The 18,000-nt window shown below is 46.1% G+C and overlaps 1 protein-coding gene across 3 annotated transcripts in view; it reads left to right on the top strand.

Moving 5' to 3' along the window:
• The window catches only part of LOC138600555 (regulator of G-protein signaling 12-like), a 35,902-nt gene extending 19,886 nt beyond the window's left edge, over positions 1–16,016 (top strand). For all 3 annotated transcript variants that reach the window (XM_069672003.1, XM_069672005.1, XM_069672004.1), the window contains 14 exons: positions 109–278; positions 1,885–1,977; positions 2,195–2,338; positions 2,769–2,951; positions 3,065–3,215; positions 4,679–4,776; positions 5,001–5,192; positions 5,319–5,392; positions 5,477–5,603; positions 5,992–6,088; positions 6,185–6,243; positions 6,652–6,763; positions 6,971–7,510; positions 15,228–16,016. In XM_069672003.1, coding sequence (XP_069528104.1) covers positions 109–278; positions 1,885–1,977; positions 2,195–2,338; positions 2,769–2,951; positions 3,065–3,215; positions 4,679–4,776; positions 5,001–5,192; positions 5,319–5,392; positions 5,477–5,603; positions 5,992–6,088; positions 6,185–6,243; positions 6,652–6,763; positions 6,971–7,510; positions 15,228–15,514 — 2,327 coding nt within the window. In that variant the 3' untranslated portion in view covers positions 15,515–16,016. The remainder of the gene's footprint in view (positions 1–108; positions 279–1,884; positions 1,978–2,194; positions 2,339–2,768; positions 2,952–3,064; positions 3,216–4,678; positions 4,777–5,000; positions 5,193–5,318; positions 5,393–5,476; positions 5,604–5,991; positions 6,089–6,184; positions 6,244–6,651; positions 6,764–6,970; positions 7,511–15,227) is intronic.
• The last annotated feature ends 1,984 nt before the right edge of the window (positions 16,017–18,000 follow it).

Raw genomic sequence — 18,000 nt, 5'->3', positions numbered from 1 at the left:
ACAAATGTTAAAAAAAAGGTTAAAAGTGCAAAACAATTCCCTTTAGCTGGAGTTATCCTCCGACATTAGACTTCTAACCTTTGCATGTTCCCTCTCTCCGTCTTGCAGACTACAGCGGAGTCCAGTTGCAGGGATGCTGCAGCCAGAGCAGCCTGAACAGCAATGGCAGCCTCCCAGGAGCAGGCAGCCACCGAGGGCTTCCAGAGCAGCGCGTGGCCAGCTGGGCCGCCTGCTTCGAGCGTCTCCTGCAGGATCCAGTGGGTGTGCGCTACTTCTCGGTAAGAAAAGTTCCTCGAGTCGAGTGGATGCTGCCAGACTTGGTTAGAAAAGTTGTCAGTTATCGGCAGACATAGTTTTTTGGTGCATGTAAAAGTGAAAGACAGTGTGGGAGGAAGAGGGTTATAAGATGGATTTAATCAGTTCTGCTAATTTATTCTGCTTCTTTCTGAACTCTTGTTTCAGTTAAAGACATTTGAGTTGGAAAAGAAACCAGAATACTGTTTTTAAACAAAACCGCAGTAAAAGCTTTGTCATTTTACGCCACATTCCTTCATGCACTGAATCATTTCACACGTGTTGAAATACTGGTGCCATTTCTTGGGGGAATCTTTGCCAGAGTCTGAGGCATTGACAATTTAAGCATAATAGCCTGACAGAGATTTTTGAGGCAGATACCTAAATCGATTTAGAAAGGACGGATTGCCAGAATACGGATACTGGGGCCGATATTTTAGCTGGAATAGAAGCAGTCTGCTTAGAGTGCTGAAAGTATTGGAAACTATGGAGTCTGATCTGGACTAATCTCTATTTACAGATGCTACATAGAAATGTATAATCTGTAGGCAGGGACGTGGCTTTTAGGGACGGTGTGACACCCCGGCTCCCATCAGCGGCTATCTGACACCGATTTACTTTCTTATTAATCTCTACAAACAGACTCTGCATGCTAACAGCTAACAATCTGTCGAAAATTCAACTTGAGTTAAATTCCCTCGACACTGTGTCACGTGAAAGCCGTGTAGCGTTTAAATTTCCCGGCTTCCTCGAATGCCTCCGAAATGATCGATCCGACCTCCGTTCAACAAACGAGCATTTTAAAAGATTCTTCTCCTCGTGAGGACAGACCTGACAAAGCTTCATTTTTTTTTTTACTAATCTGCATCATGAGGAAATTTTGCCAAACTTAAGACATAAAAGACTTAAGTCATTTAATTAAAGAAAGTCTTGACTGGGAGTCGTTTATCGCTAACCGCTAGCGACATGCCCTGGCATGTTCCCCGTTTGGTTTTATCATCGTCAGACTGTAGTCTGCGTGAGAACATTTCTACATCAACCACAGCTTTGTATCCTGTAAGATATGTTCTGTAACAAAGTTTCATGTTATTGATTTTAGAAAACATATACAGCTATATCGGCGGATATCGGTTGAATGATATATCTGTCGGGTTCTAATGTGTAAACGCTGTTGTGTGAATTGAAGCAACCAGAGCAACATTTCCCAACAACTCCCAGGGTTGTATACATTCAATCCATCCAAAATAACCATATCATGATCATCGTCCTATTTACGTTCCTCCCACATTAAAGATGTTCCTTTGAATAAAGCCCACGACACCTTCACAAGCCACAACATTAAGTTCTGCCCTCCCACGACCACCTCGCTCCTCGCCTCCCCTGACCACTGATCAGAGCCGCGCTCGCCCACGCTGTCCCACCGCCCCCGCACTCACACCGCTCTTCTTCACAACATTACACCCAACAATTTCTTTCCTCGCCAGTGGTCTCGACAACAAAAACAACGACGACAGCCCCGAAGAGATGAGAAAACGATCGCCGCTTTGAGGCCGTATAGAAACTCTAAACTATTGCTGTGTGTCTCTGCAGGAATTTCTCAAGAAAGAATTCAGCGAGGAGAATATCTTGTTCTGGCAGGCCTGCGAATACTTCAGTCATGTCCCTGCAACTGATAAAAAGCAGGTAAGTCTGCAGTGTGAAGATACGGATGCGTCACAGCTTCAGCATACGTACATATTAAATGACACTTGTCCTTGTGTGTCTTCATTTTAGCACAGTAAGACAGATACAATAACAAAGGGTCAACCCTGATGCCTGTATATTGCAAAATAAATTAACAAAAGAATAGATGAGGAAATATGTTGTTGATTTTCTGCACCTCCCAACCTCTGTCCATCAGCTGTCCCAGAGAGCTGGAGAGATCTACAACAGCTTCCTGTCCAGCAAGGCCACCATGCCGGTCAACATCGACAGCCAGGCCCAGCTGGCCGACGACGTCCTCACCTCCCCGCGGCCCGACATGTTCAAGACGCAGCAGCTACAGGTACAGACAAGTCCGCCGCAGCAGTGGTGAGGTCGCCTCTGAAGGAAAAACACATTTTTCTAGTTATAGGTGGGAGGGATTCTGTGCAGTACGGGTGGGTCTTTGCTCTCGTTTAGCCTTTAGCCGCCGCGCAAAAGCATATTCTTTTTCTGGCCATCTGGGTTTGTTTATGAAAGGGCTCTGAAGCCTTTACCGGAGAGATAAACACAAACTGGCTCACACCCACAGAGGAGCTAGCGCATACTGCACGCTCAGACAGAGATGTGTATATTTTCAGCCTGCACATGAGCACGATAAAGGCTGTGAAGTCACCTGTCATAACAGAAGCTAACACTAGTGGTTTGTTCTTCCTCGCTCTTTTATTCTTCCTTCTGTGCCCCTTCATCTCCATCCCTCCTTCCTCTCCTGCCTTTTCTCTCTCCATCTACAGATCTTCAACCTGATGAAGTTCGACAGTTACTCTCGGTTCCTCAAGTCCTCGCTTTACCAAGAGTGCATGCGTGCCGAGGTGGACGGCCGACCCTTGCCCGACCCCTACCACATCCCCTGCAGCCCCGCGCCCTCCAAACACAGCGCCAGCTCCGACCGCTCCACCCTCTCCACTCCTAAAAAGGTGCTTCTGTTGCTTTTTGCCCGCACCAACGAAAAGGTTTTTTGGAAGGTATGACGTTGCTGACGGTTCAAACCAGCAAAGTAAAATGTGTGGTTTTGTTCTCTCACCATCAGGAGGCCAGAAAGCAGAGGTCAGGCAGGTCACTGAATGAAGACAGCAGAGACGAGAGCGCCGACAAGAAGCGCGGCATCTTCTTCTCGTGGTCCCGGAACAGGAGCTTTGGGAAAGGACCGAAGAAGAAAGACATCGGAGACATTAACCTCGGTGAGAAAATTTGGGATCACAGACGCCCGATTGTTAGAAACTTTTGCAACACACAAACTTCCAAAGTGCTGCCGTATCCTTGAAAAAGACACCGAATCAGTGCCAGCTCCTGAGCTGAGCTCCGTGCGGGGGAGGCGTGTAGAAACACAGCTGCTCCACAGTGATCAAAGTATCGCACAGACTCTGGTACACTGGCAAAAACATACTTGTTAAAGCTCTAACTGTCTGACACACTGAGGGCAGTCGACCTTTTCATTATTATATTATCATTTAAAAAGAAAAGGTAGAGCCAGCACACCTCCTCCATTAAACAAACTACTTGTTTTATAATCACAACATTATGATTGTTCTTTGATCTGTGTTTGTTCAGAAGTGTGAGTAACCATCCGAAACATTCAGGCTGATAAACGTCCTAAAACAGTGTGTAAAATGGTGTTACAAAAGTATCTATATTTATACAACAGTTAGGTCTGACCAAGCACTGGGACTTTTCACTCCTCTGTGTATCACTCCGCCTCAGTCAGGTGTTCTGAATGCTGTTAATCACCATGACAGTTGACCTTGATGATCACACAGCAGACTCTTACTTCACTGGTTGATGATCAACGTAAACACACACATACATACATACTAAGAAACAGCTGATCCGTGGTAACCTGTACACACAGAGTGCAGGAGAATGTTTGGGTTGCTTGGCAACAAAAGTCCACTTTCAGTTAGGCCCTGTGTCCACATAGCGCCGTTTTCAGTCAGAAAAGCGCAGGCAGGGCGCTGGGATGAAGAGAAACAACGCTGCGCGCAGGTTTTGTTTCCATGACAACAATAAGTTTAGCTTACTACACAGCTAACAACAAGCATAGAGCCATAAAAGCACAACACCTTTAGTGTCCGGGCGACCTGCTTTATTGTGATACTGTTCGTTTGTCATACCGTACAGCTCTGGATAGACAGAAAAAGCCAAAACAAGATGCTCCTCCGTGTTTGGTGGTAACCATGGTGACGAGTAGGGTCCCATCTGATTGGTTGCCTGTAGAAAGCGGCGGTGCAACACCACCTTTCTGAAATGTTCAGAGATTTTCAACTTGAAGCGCACAAAAAAGGCGAAGTGAACTGAAAAAGGCGTCTCTCGGCTTAAATGAAATATGTCATGAATCCCGAAGTAGCCATACAGGTATTAACAATATAGCAGATATTACAATCTATCGTCTAATCTGTTCCTATTAAATGAACCTAATCTGCATCTCACACCCGTACTTTACTATAAATGTGTCACTGAATGAAGCACCTGCTGGTTGTTTGATGACAGACGCCTTCACGCCTGCCAACACTGTAAGGCGACAATCAAAAACAGTTGTAATAAGTCGTTTTATAGCTCGACACAGTCAAAGTGAACACATTGTAAATGTCATGTAAGTAGAGCACAGACGTCATGAACTCATCTCCCTCTGCGCATCTCTCTGCAGACTACTGGGGCAGCAACGGGCGGAGGGAGTCCCAGGGCTCCTTGTCGTCCGGCACCAGCCTGGAGATGGCCACTTCCTGTTCCGCTGGCAAGATCGAGGTAAGATTCCTTTGGACAGATCGCCATGGCAACACAGAGTCTGGTGAAGTCATCATAGCAGGCCAGAGTTGTCTACTTTTTTACTTTGCACTCGTCAGCCCACTCACTTTTTGTTTATGGATGGAATAAATCAGAGGCCAGAGCTACAATTACAACGAGACTAAACATAAGCAGCCATCCTCGTTGAGTTAAACCTTTGACTCTTTTTAATTACGCATCCTCAGGCTGACAATCGCCACTCGGTCGGAGTTTGGGAACGCTCTCCCAAACATTGCAGCGTGCTGCTTCCAGACGGCTCCTGCTCTTCCATCACTCTCCGGCCCGGAGCTTCGATAAGGGACGTGCTGCACGATCTCTGTCACAACATCAGCGTCAACATCGCTGCTGTCGACCTCTTCCTGGTGGGAGGGGAGAAGGTGAGGGGGGGCGGAGGGTGTCACCTAGAAAACACTCAGTGGAGAGGTTTTATTTTAGCTGCTGCAGAAAGATGTGATGTGTGTTGTGTTCAAGGTCTGAAGCTTTTCATGCTTTTTCCCTTTTAGCCTTTGGTGTTGGACCAAGACTGCATGACCCTCAGCTCACGGGAACTGAGGCTGGAGAAGCGGACTCTCTTTAGGTTTGAAAGATCATTAACAACACATTTCCTGTCCGTGTTTTTCTGTCTTCTCCTGACATTAACTCGCTCTTTCCCTGCTCCTAGATTGGACCTGGTACCCATTAACCGCTCCGTGGGACTAAAGGCCAAACCCACCAAACCAGTCACAGAGGTCCTGCGTCCCGTCGTCGCCAAATACGGCCTCCACCTCAGCGATCTCGTGGCCAAAATAGTAAGTCCTCCCTGGTGGCTTTTTGAAGCTCCTGTGTGTCCAGAAAGGCAAGCGTGCGCAGTGTGCGAGGGTGCCACAGGGTGGAGCATCATGGTCAGGGGGAAGGGAAGCAACCAGACCGCATCCTTTTTCCATCTCTACACGGTGGTTAGCGCTGTGAGTCAGCCCCCGGCCTCCGAGGACCGAGCACCGGGGCTATAATTACGCATGACGACACTCCTCAAACATGCCGACTCTGTACTCCTCCCCAGAGGATTTATTTTAAGTCCTGTGGGTTTCCAAACATTTTAACCGTATTATACGGTAGAACGAAGTTGAAGGATGGGTTATAAATTAAGAAGTGGAAGAGGTGAAGCTGCTAACATGCTAACCGTTTATTTTTGTTTAGAGCGGAGAAACGGAGCCTTTGGACCTGGGCGCCCCCATATCGAGTTTGGACGGCCTGCGAGTCGTGTTGGAGCGAGCAGACCCGGCTTCAAGCAAAGGTAACACACCTGCCTTTAAAATAAGACATCAAATACAACAACAAGTAGTTTAACCCAGTAAATTGATGAATTTCTCTCTTTGTTTCTGTCAAACAGACAAATCTAAGTCTTCCTCCTTAAAGGGCCACCCACCCACCAGGAGTTTCTCTGCTACAGTAAGTCCTCACGCCGTCACACGTGTTGCCTCAAGTCCAAATGTGGTGTTTTGTCCTCCTCTATTGCTCCTGCTTCTGCATCAATCAGAATCATTCAGCAGCGGCCCATCTTTATTAACATTTAATTTGGTGTATTTCCTGATTTGTGTTGCCCTAACACCGCCTGGCTGACTCACCCGCTCATGCTTGATTTATCGCTCCATATGTAGGCAGATAGCACTCGGCCTGCATGCTAGCAAGGTCAGTAAAGACACAGAGGCAACAGATGGACCTCAAGGGTCTCAGTAAATGTGGATGCTCCGCTCAGTAGGGTGCTTGGCAGCTCATGCTTAGCCTCCCCCCCTCCTCCTCCTCCTCCCCCATCCCTCCATCCCCTAACAGAGTGCATTGTTATTGTTGCATCTGCAGGGAGATGAGAGGTCAACACCAAAGGACTTTTCTGTGAGAGCAAGTGGACCAGACTCAGCACTCCCAGGGGAAAAGAGAAAACAGAAAAAGATTAATATAGATGAAGCTGAAGGTAAATCCCCCTTTTCCTTCTTTCTTTCTCTGTTTTTAACTTGTTGGTGAATTTCTTAGCTTTGCTTTGCCGCAGGACTAACTGGCAGCTCTGGAGGGTTATTGTTCTGTGTCAGGTGTGAGGCTGCTTCGCTGCATGCTAAACCAGACTAATCTTTTCTGTCGGTCTGTTTGAGAAGTTAAAGAACTTTGCGGATGTGTTTTGCAGAATTCTTTGAGCTGCTGAGCCGCGCACAGAGCACCCGAGCCAACGACCAGCGCGGACTCCTGAACAAAGACGACCTGGTGCTTCCTGACTTCCTGCGCCTCACTCCGCCCGACCTGGCCTGCTCCACTCCCGACTCCCTGAGACAGGCCCGGGAGAACGGCGTCTCCTCGCGGGGGGCCCTCACCTCCAGCCTCCGTTCGGAGAGCCTTGACTCCTCCCTCAGCTCCAGCGCCAACGGACACTCCGCGGCCAGGCGCTGCCTCCTGCCCCCTCCTCGCCACCCTACTTTCGGCACCCACCTGTCCCCCATCTCCCGACCTTTAGACACCCGGCCGAGCCTCCGCACCGTGGAGGAGGACGCCCACGCCGACCTGACCCTCGTAGGGGAGGGCGACATCAGCAGCCCCAACAGCACCCTGCTGCCTGCGTCCCCGTCCCCTAGGCCGTCCTTCGAGGGCAGCCTGCCTGAACCCAACTTCACCCCGCCGCCGCCCTGCTCCGAGGCTAAAGACGCGGGTGGAGAGGGAAAGTCCAGCTCAGGTATTTCTACAGTGTAACAAACCAGTGCTCGGTGTGTTTGTGTGTGTGTTGTATGTGCGTGTGTGCGCTCCCTCCCCTAATGTGGTCCAAACCCGACCACGACATATAAAAAACTCCCTCTACACTGACTCTGATGCACTTTAATGACATAATAATTTGCCATATTAACATGGCGGCCATATTTTCTCTGACGTCACGCTCAGGGTGGGAAGAAGGACGTCTGTTTTCATGTCTCCAGGTTGCAAGTCTACAAACATTAAGATCATCATTGAACCACTTCTCAGCGGCTAATGTTAGCATTCAACCACTTCGTAGCTAAGCCTTTTCACAGCATTACATAATGTTGAAGTTAGCTAGGAATTTACATATTTCCTATTGTAGCCTATTTCAGCTAGCATTAGCTAAAATAATATACAATAGCAGAAGCGTAAAATCCTAGCTAACTGTTATGTAAGCTAGGTTGAATTACAGTTTAATACTGTTAACTATACGAGAGCAAAGGCGTCAATTACTAGCTAACAGTGTTGCTAGCTTGAATGCTAACAGTAACTGTTCTCTATGTTAGGTACAGTAACAGGTTAATATGAATGACTGTATATAAAGATGGACGACGCGTCTCCACCTGCTCTCATTGGACAAAATTGAATTCAAAATAGCCCCTGTGACGGGCGCTAACATCTTGCGATGGTGACGTCATTTGGAGCCGGAGATGTAGCCACTAGCCGCTAACCAGAACATACATTTTACTCACCAAAAAAACAGTAAAGATCCCGCACGTCTGCGTGTTTAGCAGCAGAACAGCTTCTTGTGTTGGTCTGAAGCAGACGCTCACAGATATGTGAACTTCACTGACTGTTGTAGTTACGCCTCCTCTCGCCGTTCCTCCTCCACTCTGCTAATCCAGAACAGATCGGCTGCAGGTGTCAACAGAGCTGTCAATCATCATTTTTACAGCATCAAATAACTAATTAAAAATAAACTTGAAAAAGTTGTGTATTTTGTATTTTATATTTTAACTCATCTGTTAACATGGAGGAGGCGGGCTTTATGAGCTGTACTGCAGCCAGTCAGCAGGGGGCGATAGAGAGGGTGTGGCTTCACTGTTAGGGAGCTGTCATGTCGTCCATCTTCTTATACAGTCTGTGGTTTATATATGTTGTTTTAACATGAAACATTTTCTCTTTAGTAGTTAAATTGCAACACTTTGTTACGCTCGCTTCCATTTATACACATGTTCACCCTGGAAACAGCCGTGAGAGAGCAGCCTTCCCCAGTGAGTGTGCCGTCAGAAAGAAATGGCTGCCGTGGGAACATGGTGAATTGCAATGGACTCTTTCTCATTTAATTTGTTGTATGAACCTTAGCAAAGCATGTGTGTGATTTATCTTAATTACACTCAGACCAACGTGTAAATAGTGATGTGTATATTTTGTTCAGTGAGTTATGTTTACTCGGATGTCACTTCCCACACCACAAATTGCCGTCTTCGCCATGTGAACGGGGTTAGTTCACTGCAGTAAAACATCCAGTTTATTTAGTCGATGTGGGTGCAAGAGATGTAAGTGATTGCAGGATGTGTGCGCACAGATGAATGCCTGAAGTCCGTAAATGTTGTGCTGGAGATTATAATTCAGAACATTTGAAAGTGATGAGATTAGCCGCCGCTTCCTGGCATCATGGGTTCATTATGTACAATTAGAAAACAGCAGCAAACCAGACCCCTGAAATTGTTTTACAGTGTTGGACCTTCAAATGCTGTGTTCCCTCTCCATCCAACCTCCTCTAGTTAAGAGCGATTCAACAATGTCAATGTCAAAAAGCTTTTTTTTCTTACGCAACTCTGTGAGTCACCGAGCGGTGTCGGCTGCTTCTGCGGCCGTTTGAGCAATCGTGAAAATAATTAGTCATAGAAGGACGAGTGCTCCTCGGCGCTGGTGACATTGTTGAATCGCCCGTCATTCTTTATCAGGATCATTCACCCCTTCTCTAAATGCCTGTTGTAGATAATCACTGCCAATAAACTCTGTACCTGTGATTCAGTAGATCTAATAAATGTTAGAATTGGAAATCACTCTCGTCTGTCTTTTTACACGTTTGTGAGCTCCGTTTCCTCCCTCCTCCTCCTCCTCCTCCTCCTCCTCCTCCGCATGCCTTCTCCCATCCTCCCTTAGCTCCGTCTCATTTTGTCCTCTCTTTCGCTCCCACTCGTTTTGTGTACTTTTTTCCTGTGTGCGCTCGTTTTCAGGGTGTCGCTGCCGCTCGCTGTGTGTGTGCCGTCTCTGCTCTGATTGTTGTGCGGTCTCGTTGCTCGGTGTACCCGCTGCTCGGGGGTTGCTGCTGTGTCTTTTTTGTTCAACTTTTCGTTGCAGTCTTGTGGCTTATTGCGTGGCGATCATTATCACGTCCTCGCAGATTGGTTTCTGTTTCTGTTTCCTGTCTCTACTCGTCGTTTACCTGCTTGAAAGATGAACAATCATGTGGTGATTTGGTAACGGTGATGGGTTTGTTTCTTCAGAGCTTTCTGTGTCCAATTATAGATGCAAAGAAAATCCTCGCTCTTTGAAACTCCGCAGCAAAAGAAGAAACCTCAACAGGAGATTCTCCCACTTCAAAGCACTTTCCGGAAGCTGCACACCTTTGTATAAACAGCCAGGCGTGAGGTGATATGCACACGGTGATGAGGAGGAATCCAAGCCTTTCAGCTCGTCTTCCTCTCGCTCCTTTTTTTTTCTTTCTGGTTGCTAAGTGCATCTTCCCACCACCGGGCACCATGGTAACCTTATCCACGAGTTGACTGAGCTACAGATAGAAACTGTCACTACTGGTTTTCATCTTCCGCCCTACAAGCTGAAATAGAAACACAGCAAGGACACACAGGACTCTATGAGGGCTCTGCAGCAATATCAGCACATTGTGCCACTTTTTACAGACTTTATAAAGTTCTTACCTCTGAGTTTGCTTTAAAAGTCACTTAATAACACGTTCTAAAGACAAACACACACCGAACAAGTCAGCGCCCATCAGGCCACAGAAGTTAGCGCCGGTTCAGTAGCAATTATCCTCTTTTACGGTGTCAATCAGCCTGATTGCAGACGTCCCTCTGCAGATGCGGCATCGCTGGTTTAACTGACGCCCTCTGCTGTTGCAAGGGAACAGATCTAATTGCAAGATGCATCAGTGACACGGAGCTTTTAAGTCCTAAAAAAAGGAAGGGAATGAAGTCCAGCTGCTCGTTCTGGTGGATTAAAGGACTTTTATTTAACTCTTCTGCAACATCACCAAACTATTCAAGTTTTGCAAAGCGTTAGGGACGCATTGAAAGTCATGCATAGACCAAGCTTAATAATCTTATTGAAGGCACAAGTTATGTTGCACTGCAAACAAACACACCCTCACAATAAGCATCTGAAACAGCAGCTCTGAGAGGAGGACTGTTGCACTGAGAGTAGCTGGCACCACTGTGGACGTATCAGGTGTGAATCAGTGTGTTAAATAAAAACATGATGTACTGAGAGAGGGGAAACTGCCGTCTGTGTTGCCTCAATCACTTCCTCATCATGGCTGTAAACACTACTCGGTCTGTAGGCCGTGGAGGGAGGGATGAGCTCATCCACTAGGGGGCGACATTACACAGTGAAACTGTGTCCTTCATGTGACTCTGATTTGAACCCAGTGTGAGGAACTTTAAGTTTAGACCCCAAAAAAAGTCTTTTCATGAAAAAAGAAGCAACAATTTTCAAAATTCAGCAAGTTCATTTTGCTTCTTTTTCCTCCCTGCACTCAGGGTCAAAGGTCAGTCACTCAGGTTTTAATTCAGAGGAAAGTTTTGGCCCGCACGGAGAAGATGAAAGGATTCCTGCGAGCAAATTGGACATCCACCCGATGGCGAGGCTATCTCTAAAAAGTGCTCTGTAATGACGCCCTTCCAGAGGGACCATATGGCTCTGTTCGCCTTCAGGCACTGTCTCTCTCTCTCTCTCTCTCTCTCAGCCGCTCCTCCTCGCGTCCCTTGTGTCAGCTCTCAAAGCTGGCAGCAGCTGACCCTGGGCCAACCTTATCATCCGTGTGGCTGTCAAGAGGAGGGCCGTACGCAGATCTCTGGCAGCCTCACAAAGACCGGAGCTGGGTCTTTTCCAGCCTGTGTCAGCTGCCGGCTGCTGCCGTGCTGAGTGGCAAGAGACGCAGCGGGAGGCACGGCCACGTCTGTGTCGAGACATCTTACAGGTCGCAGACGAATCAGCAGGCTTAAAGAGCGAAAACATAAATAATGATGATCTGAAGCTAAAATAGAGACAAACTGATGCACAGAATTTAAAATGCATTGGAGTAAAGCCTGTGCAGCTTCCTGTGCAGATCATCAGGCACATTAAAGCTATCTCTTATTGTAATACCCGTGCACACTCACTGGTGTTATTATGGCTCAGCGTTAACAGTAGAACCGTCTCCTCTCAGTATCCATAACGTCTCGGATCGCCCTCTGACACAGAAGCATCCAGCCACACTGTCAAGGCTTTTTGCCGCCTGTCAGTTGGGGGTCAGCCCTCAGGGTGATGGGGGTCATGGAGCAGTGGATCCCAAGCTTTCTGGCTCGTGGTAGAGCTGAAACTATTAATCTAGTGAGGGAAAATCAATCAAATTTTTTAAACCAAAATGAAACTTAATGACAGCTGGTTAAAGAAATTAGACGAGAAACTGTCATTATGGGTTTGAGGAATTTAAAGAGCAGCTCCAGTCGTGTTTTAAAACATATAAAATGTTCTGCTTGGAATAATAAATTGTGTCTGATACGTTTTTTCTGCAAAATATATTTAATTACCTTTTAAAAATCCTGACTCTGCATAGGCCCCGCCCACTGTGCACATTTCCATCCGCCCCCTCCGTCGTGAAAACAAAACACGTCTCTGCCATCGTTTAGCGGCAACTTGTTGGAACTAAGCTAGCTTGAAATGTAGTTATTAGCAGTGAGTTTGCCAAAATCACAATGACAGTTACAGCTGGCTCTCGCATCGCCGAAGTGGTTGCCATAGGTTACACATAATGATATGCATAGCGTTGCCCCGTCCATTAACGGGATTGGCTCCTTAGGTTTGTGACATCACAAACCGGCCGATCTGAAAACGTGTTGCTCAGCCTGTCCTTGGTACACTGCAGGTTAAAAGCAGACAGGCCCAGCCATGGGGATGACTGCTGATGTTGTCCCTGATGTGTCTTGTAGCACATGAAGAACACCACGGGGGCGAACACTTGATTGTCACTGGAGGGGGGCTTTAGTTCGGACAGCTAAGGAGAGACAGGAAATGTGGCGAGGAGAGAGAGTGGGCGACGACATGCGCCAAATGATCAGCAGACCGGGAGTCGAGCCTGCGATCAGCTTGTGTACACGGGCGGCCTGCTCGACCAGCTGAGCTGAACCAGCAGCCCGACATTCAGAAGTTTAACACCAGAGAAATTTCAAAGCCCGAACACACATGTGCTCTGTGTGAGGGAGGAGTTCAAGAGAGTATCAAAGTACATTTCTCTGCCGTTCTTCTTCCACTCGGTCTGAATGAAATGATTGGATGGACTTATTACAGTCCTGTTAGGACCACAGACTTTGTTTATTGATGGCTGGTGAAATGTGAAGATAATTTTAAGAAGTATTACAAAAAGAGCAGCTAAAATAAACCGCTTTTAATAATGTGAAAAGTCGATTATATTTGACTATTTTCTGACATTTTTGGAAAGAGTCCTCGGCAGGGGTCTTGATCGCTCGGTTGGGAATCATTGATTTATAGAGTGGATGAGAGCGCTGTAGAGGACGGCTCAATGGATGCACAAATAAAGGCTTTGAAAACACCAGATTTTGATACAAACAACCCCTGTTCATCAGAATGTGTCACGTAACCGCTCTTCATGCCGGCATCATCACATCACATCCTGAGGAAAACCCCGTGACTAAGGTTTTTGTTGATGCAGCATTAATTCCATCCAGTTTGAATCAGTAACACGGCTCATCAGTTTACAGTTGGTGTCACTTCTTTCTTCTGAGAAGTTGTTGAGTTAGTTTCGTGTCCACCCGTGTCTTCGACTTCCTCCTGTAGTGCTTTTTCTGAGTGTCTGCGAAAGGTCAGCTGTGGGAGATCACAGGCTGTGTTTACATCTGTGCGGAGCGGAGTTAGGAGAGTGTGTGCGTGTTTGAGTCACTCAGGCCTCTGTGTTTAGAGTCTGTGGGGGCCGTGGGGTTCACTTAAAGAGCGGAGAGTTTATCGGTCATCATAACTGTAATGCCAGCATCCCGGAAACGTCCACTTTAAGCGTCAGTGGTGTGGAGAGTAGGAGAGCTGTGGAGTCCCAGTGTCCCACACATGCTGTTTATAATCTGCTGTTATTGTGTTCTGATGAAGTCATGCAGCGCTCTGTTGTTTGAAATCTTTCTTCCTGTTTCTTACGCAACTTCACAGTTGTCAGATTATACAAGCGTATTAAAGTCATGTGTTCATTTGAGTTAAAAAAGCGTGTGCATCGCCACGGGCGACAAACTTTCCACTTCTTCGATCTGAAGTCGCATGTAGTCACGCTGAGCAGCTGGCCGTCGGGCAGCGCGATGTGAAGTCAAAGCTCAGTCGCCTACAAGTCCAGATGAGTCAAAGATGCGCAGAGATGGAGCGATGGCCGTGCATTATAGTTTCGTATTGCATCTATGGTTGGTCACTGATAAAAGACATACAGACCATCACTTATAGAAAGTAGAGATTATTTTCCTGTTTTAATTTGCTCACTTAAAGCTGCACTTGTCATTATTTTTATTTAAATCATGATCGGGGCAAATATTCGAATCTGATTGGCTGCAGGGTGTCCATTATTTCTTAATATCTACCTACTAAGTAGTTCTGTTGTAACGCTCTGTTCACTGTTTTTTTTAAAGATTATTTTTGGGGCTTTTTACCTTAATTACACAGAAGAGCTGAAGAGAGACAGGAAATATGGGGAGGAGAGAGTCGGGGGGGATCAGCAGACCGGGAGTCGAGCCTGCGATCAGTGCGACGAGGACTGTGGCCTCTATACATGGGGCATCTGCTCTACTAACTGAGCCAAACCAGCGCCCCGTCAGTAAATAAATGTGATGGGTACAAAGTATCAGCTTGCATCTCAAACGTGAGAGGTACCTCTGAGGTGTCTACTATCAGGAAATAATGGACTCCACGTTGGTAAGCGTCCTCTGCTCCGCCACTTCATACATTATATCCTGATAATGGACACCTCGTGCTCGGGCATTATCCAATACATAAAAAATGTAAACAAATGAAATATGAAAGGTGTCAATTATAATGACAATCTCAAAGAATATTCGGACCCTACTCTGAGGCTTCAGTGTCCCCTTTTCTACAGCATTAGGCAGCTGTTTCAATAATAGTATCCCTGGGCTACTTGGGCTAGCTGCCTAGCAACAATAGCAGAAAGGGTTAGCAACTAGCTGGTGAACAAGGTTGAGCATCATTTAGCTCAAAAAGCAGATATTTGGTGTAGAGGTGGTGGAGGCCAAAACAGAGCTTAAAGTTGAGAGTTTATTGGACTATGATTTGTCAGGTGGACAAATGTTTGGTGATAATTCGTCAGTGTCAGCGTTTTCTGCTGCCCCCTAGTGGCCAAACAACAATGGCTGCAGCTTTAAGTTTTTGCCAACCATAATCCAATAACTCACCTTAAACCTCCCTTGTCTCTTGTTCTTCATGCACAGAGGGAAGAACATCCCCGAGCTCCAACCCCAAACCGCCCGCCTGTGGAGCCGACGGCGCGCAGACGGCTCAGGAGGTGATGGACGTGGAGGGGGTGCATCTGGAGGAGGGAACACCGGAAGCATCCCAGGGAGAGGACTCCGAGCTCAGCCTGAGCTTCCAGGGCTACGTCGCCGAGCTGCGGCAGTGCCAGAGCAAGATGAGGAACGCCCAGATCCCCCAAAATGGCCGAAACCCTCCCGAGGGCACGGACTGTCAGACGGACCTTTACAAGGCCACAGTCGTCTAAAGGGAACGCCCCCCCACCCCCACTGCTGCACTTTTAAAGCCTGAGGCACTGAAGAGAACGGGCTGCGTGTACAAAGCTGTTAATTCACACTCCAAAAAGATCGATATCATGGTGATAGATATTGTATATTTGTTATGAATTCTGACGTCTTATTGTTGGGTTTTAGTATTGGTTGTAATTCTGGGACCGTGAGATGTTTTTGTTATGGTATAGTTTAATAATGAGGTGCAGAGCAATTTAATCATAAGCCATTTAGAAGGAGAACCACGGAAGAAGCCGGAACGTTTTAATGTTCTCGGCAGGAGGAAGTTTTTAGGATCATAAGGGAGGCAAATCACATTTTTCTTGGATATTTGAAGTATTTCCTGTTTACATCTTCTTCCTGTGTTTTACAGATCATACATGACGGTACCTTTGTTGCCTGTACTTCCTGCTTCTGTGGTTTTAAGGTTGTCCACATGTTGAGTGATTAAAAAAAGCTTTGATGGCTGCTTCCAACAAACGCGCTCGTCTTTTGTGTACGATCAAGTGTGGCGTCCTGACAGCAGGGAAACCCTCACCAGTCCTAACTTCTACCTTGTAGAAAAACACCAGAAGTTCTCCTTTGTTTTGGTTTATGACTCAAACTCTTACGTAAGTAACTCACAGCGCTGAGTTCTCCGTCTTGGGATATTTGGCCAGCTACCTGTGTTTGCTAACATAAGTCAATAATTAACGGTGCAGTTGTCTTAGTTGAACAGCTTCTTGAACACACTTCCTTCACCTGGGGATTTGTCCCTAATGCAGACGTGCCGTTTAGTAGTCCCGCCTCTTCTTTGTATTTTTAGCTCAGCATCTGGAGAGAGATTATTACAGCTGGGGAAAATTAGAGGTTAGATTATGGGACTGGGGAGTTTGTCTTGACACAGCATGTCACTGCTGGAATGTTGACGGCACACGAGGCCTATAAATGTTTAGCTGGGCTCTTCACTTTCATGCTTTCTTTATCTCAGAGGTCCTGTCATTATTGAATTCTTCATTACAGCAGCGCTTTCTTCCAGGTCCTTGATACACCCACACATCTGACTTTCTCTCGTCTTCTAGATGTGAGATAAAACAAAAGAAATCCACCTGTGAATGTTTTGGTGTCTCGACTGTTTCAACCCAAAGTCTTATTTTGAAAAGCAGCACACTTTATTTTGCATAAAAGATGTACACTGAATTTGAAAGGGTCAGCTCCCACATATAGTTTGTAACTTCTACAGTTACGCTGAGAACATTTTTAAAACATTAAGAAACCATGTTTTCCATCATTCATCAGGTACAATGTTACTGTTACAGGTCTATGGACCAAAGCATTGATCAGTCAGGACTCACTAGTTATTAGCTATAGTTATATACTATAACAACAAAAAATCAATAATTGATAATTGGCCATAATTGATGCTGCAAAGGCAGAACTGTGCTAACTTTTTCCTGGAAACTACGTTTCCCATCATGCAACTCTGTAGCTTCTTTTATTGGACACCTGCCTGACCTTTTTCCTGGGTCAGTCGATGGGTGTAATAACAAATGAATAACCCAAAACTTTACAAGCTAACTGTGGTAGCTTGTAAAACAGTTGGCTAATAATTTATTAGCGTTAGCCACATTGGCTAATGTCACCCAAACATTAAAGTAATAATCTCAAACATCTCAGTTTCGTTCTATTTGGCGGCACCCTATGGCGATAAACGGGAACTATGGGAGCACACTTTCCAGATAACCAGACATCCACGGTTGGCTCCCTTTGTTACGGTTGCTCTTGATTTTCCTCGCTGACGGTTGCTTTCCTTTTTAGACTGTTGTGAGCATCCAATTTGTTTCTTCTCCTTTGGATTTTCACTTCTTGTTGAAGTTGTATCTGTAGTCATCCATCTTTTCTTTGTTTGTTCAGCCATAGTAGATTACTGTTTACTCGCAACACTTGCAGAGACCATTAAAAGCAGCCGCTTAGCTCCGCCTACCCTCTCTGGCAGACCAACCACTGCTGGCTGATGGAAAACGCGTCACTAACTGGACGCCGCTTGTGATTTTTTTCTACGAAAATCGCACCAGACACCCAGTCCATAATAGCGTACTGCAAAGGCTTTCATCAGTGGGCCATAGGCTCAGCCACCGTTGTGCTACCTCATTTGGCGATAGATAGTGACATAACAGACATGTATTTAATGGGAAATCTTTGAGATTATATCTTTATATCATTTTACTATGAGCTTAATAACTAACATGCTCGTTTGATACCCAGGTTTGCTTCAGTTAGAGTAAATCTGTTCCCCTGTTAATATAATTAATTTCATGTTAAATTAAAGCTGTTAATGTTGTTTCTCATTTACAGTGCTATATCGTGCGCTAATAGCTCAATTAGCTATAGCCTCATTAGCTAACGCAAAATGATTTTAGTATTTATTAACTGTTCATGCTGTAATATTAATGTTCTTTCCGACTGTTTTTGTTATATTTTATTG

This window comes from Semicossyphus pulcher, unplaced genomic scaffold (assembly GCF_022749685.1).
Source record: "Semicossyphus pulcher isolate SPU_LCO1_2020_fin unplaced genomic scaffold, fSemPul1.0.p SCAF_21, whole genome shotgun sequence".
NCBI lineage: Eukaryota > Metazoa > Chordata > Actinopteri > Labriformes > Labridae > Semicossyphus > Semicossyphus pulcher.
Note: the sequence above shows the minus strand (reverse complement) of the source record. Positions and strands in the feature narration are given on the sequence as shown.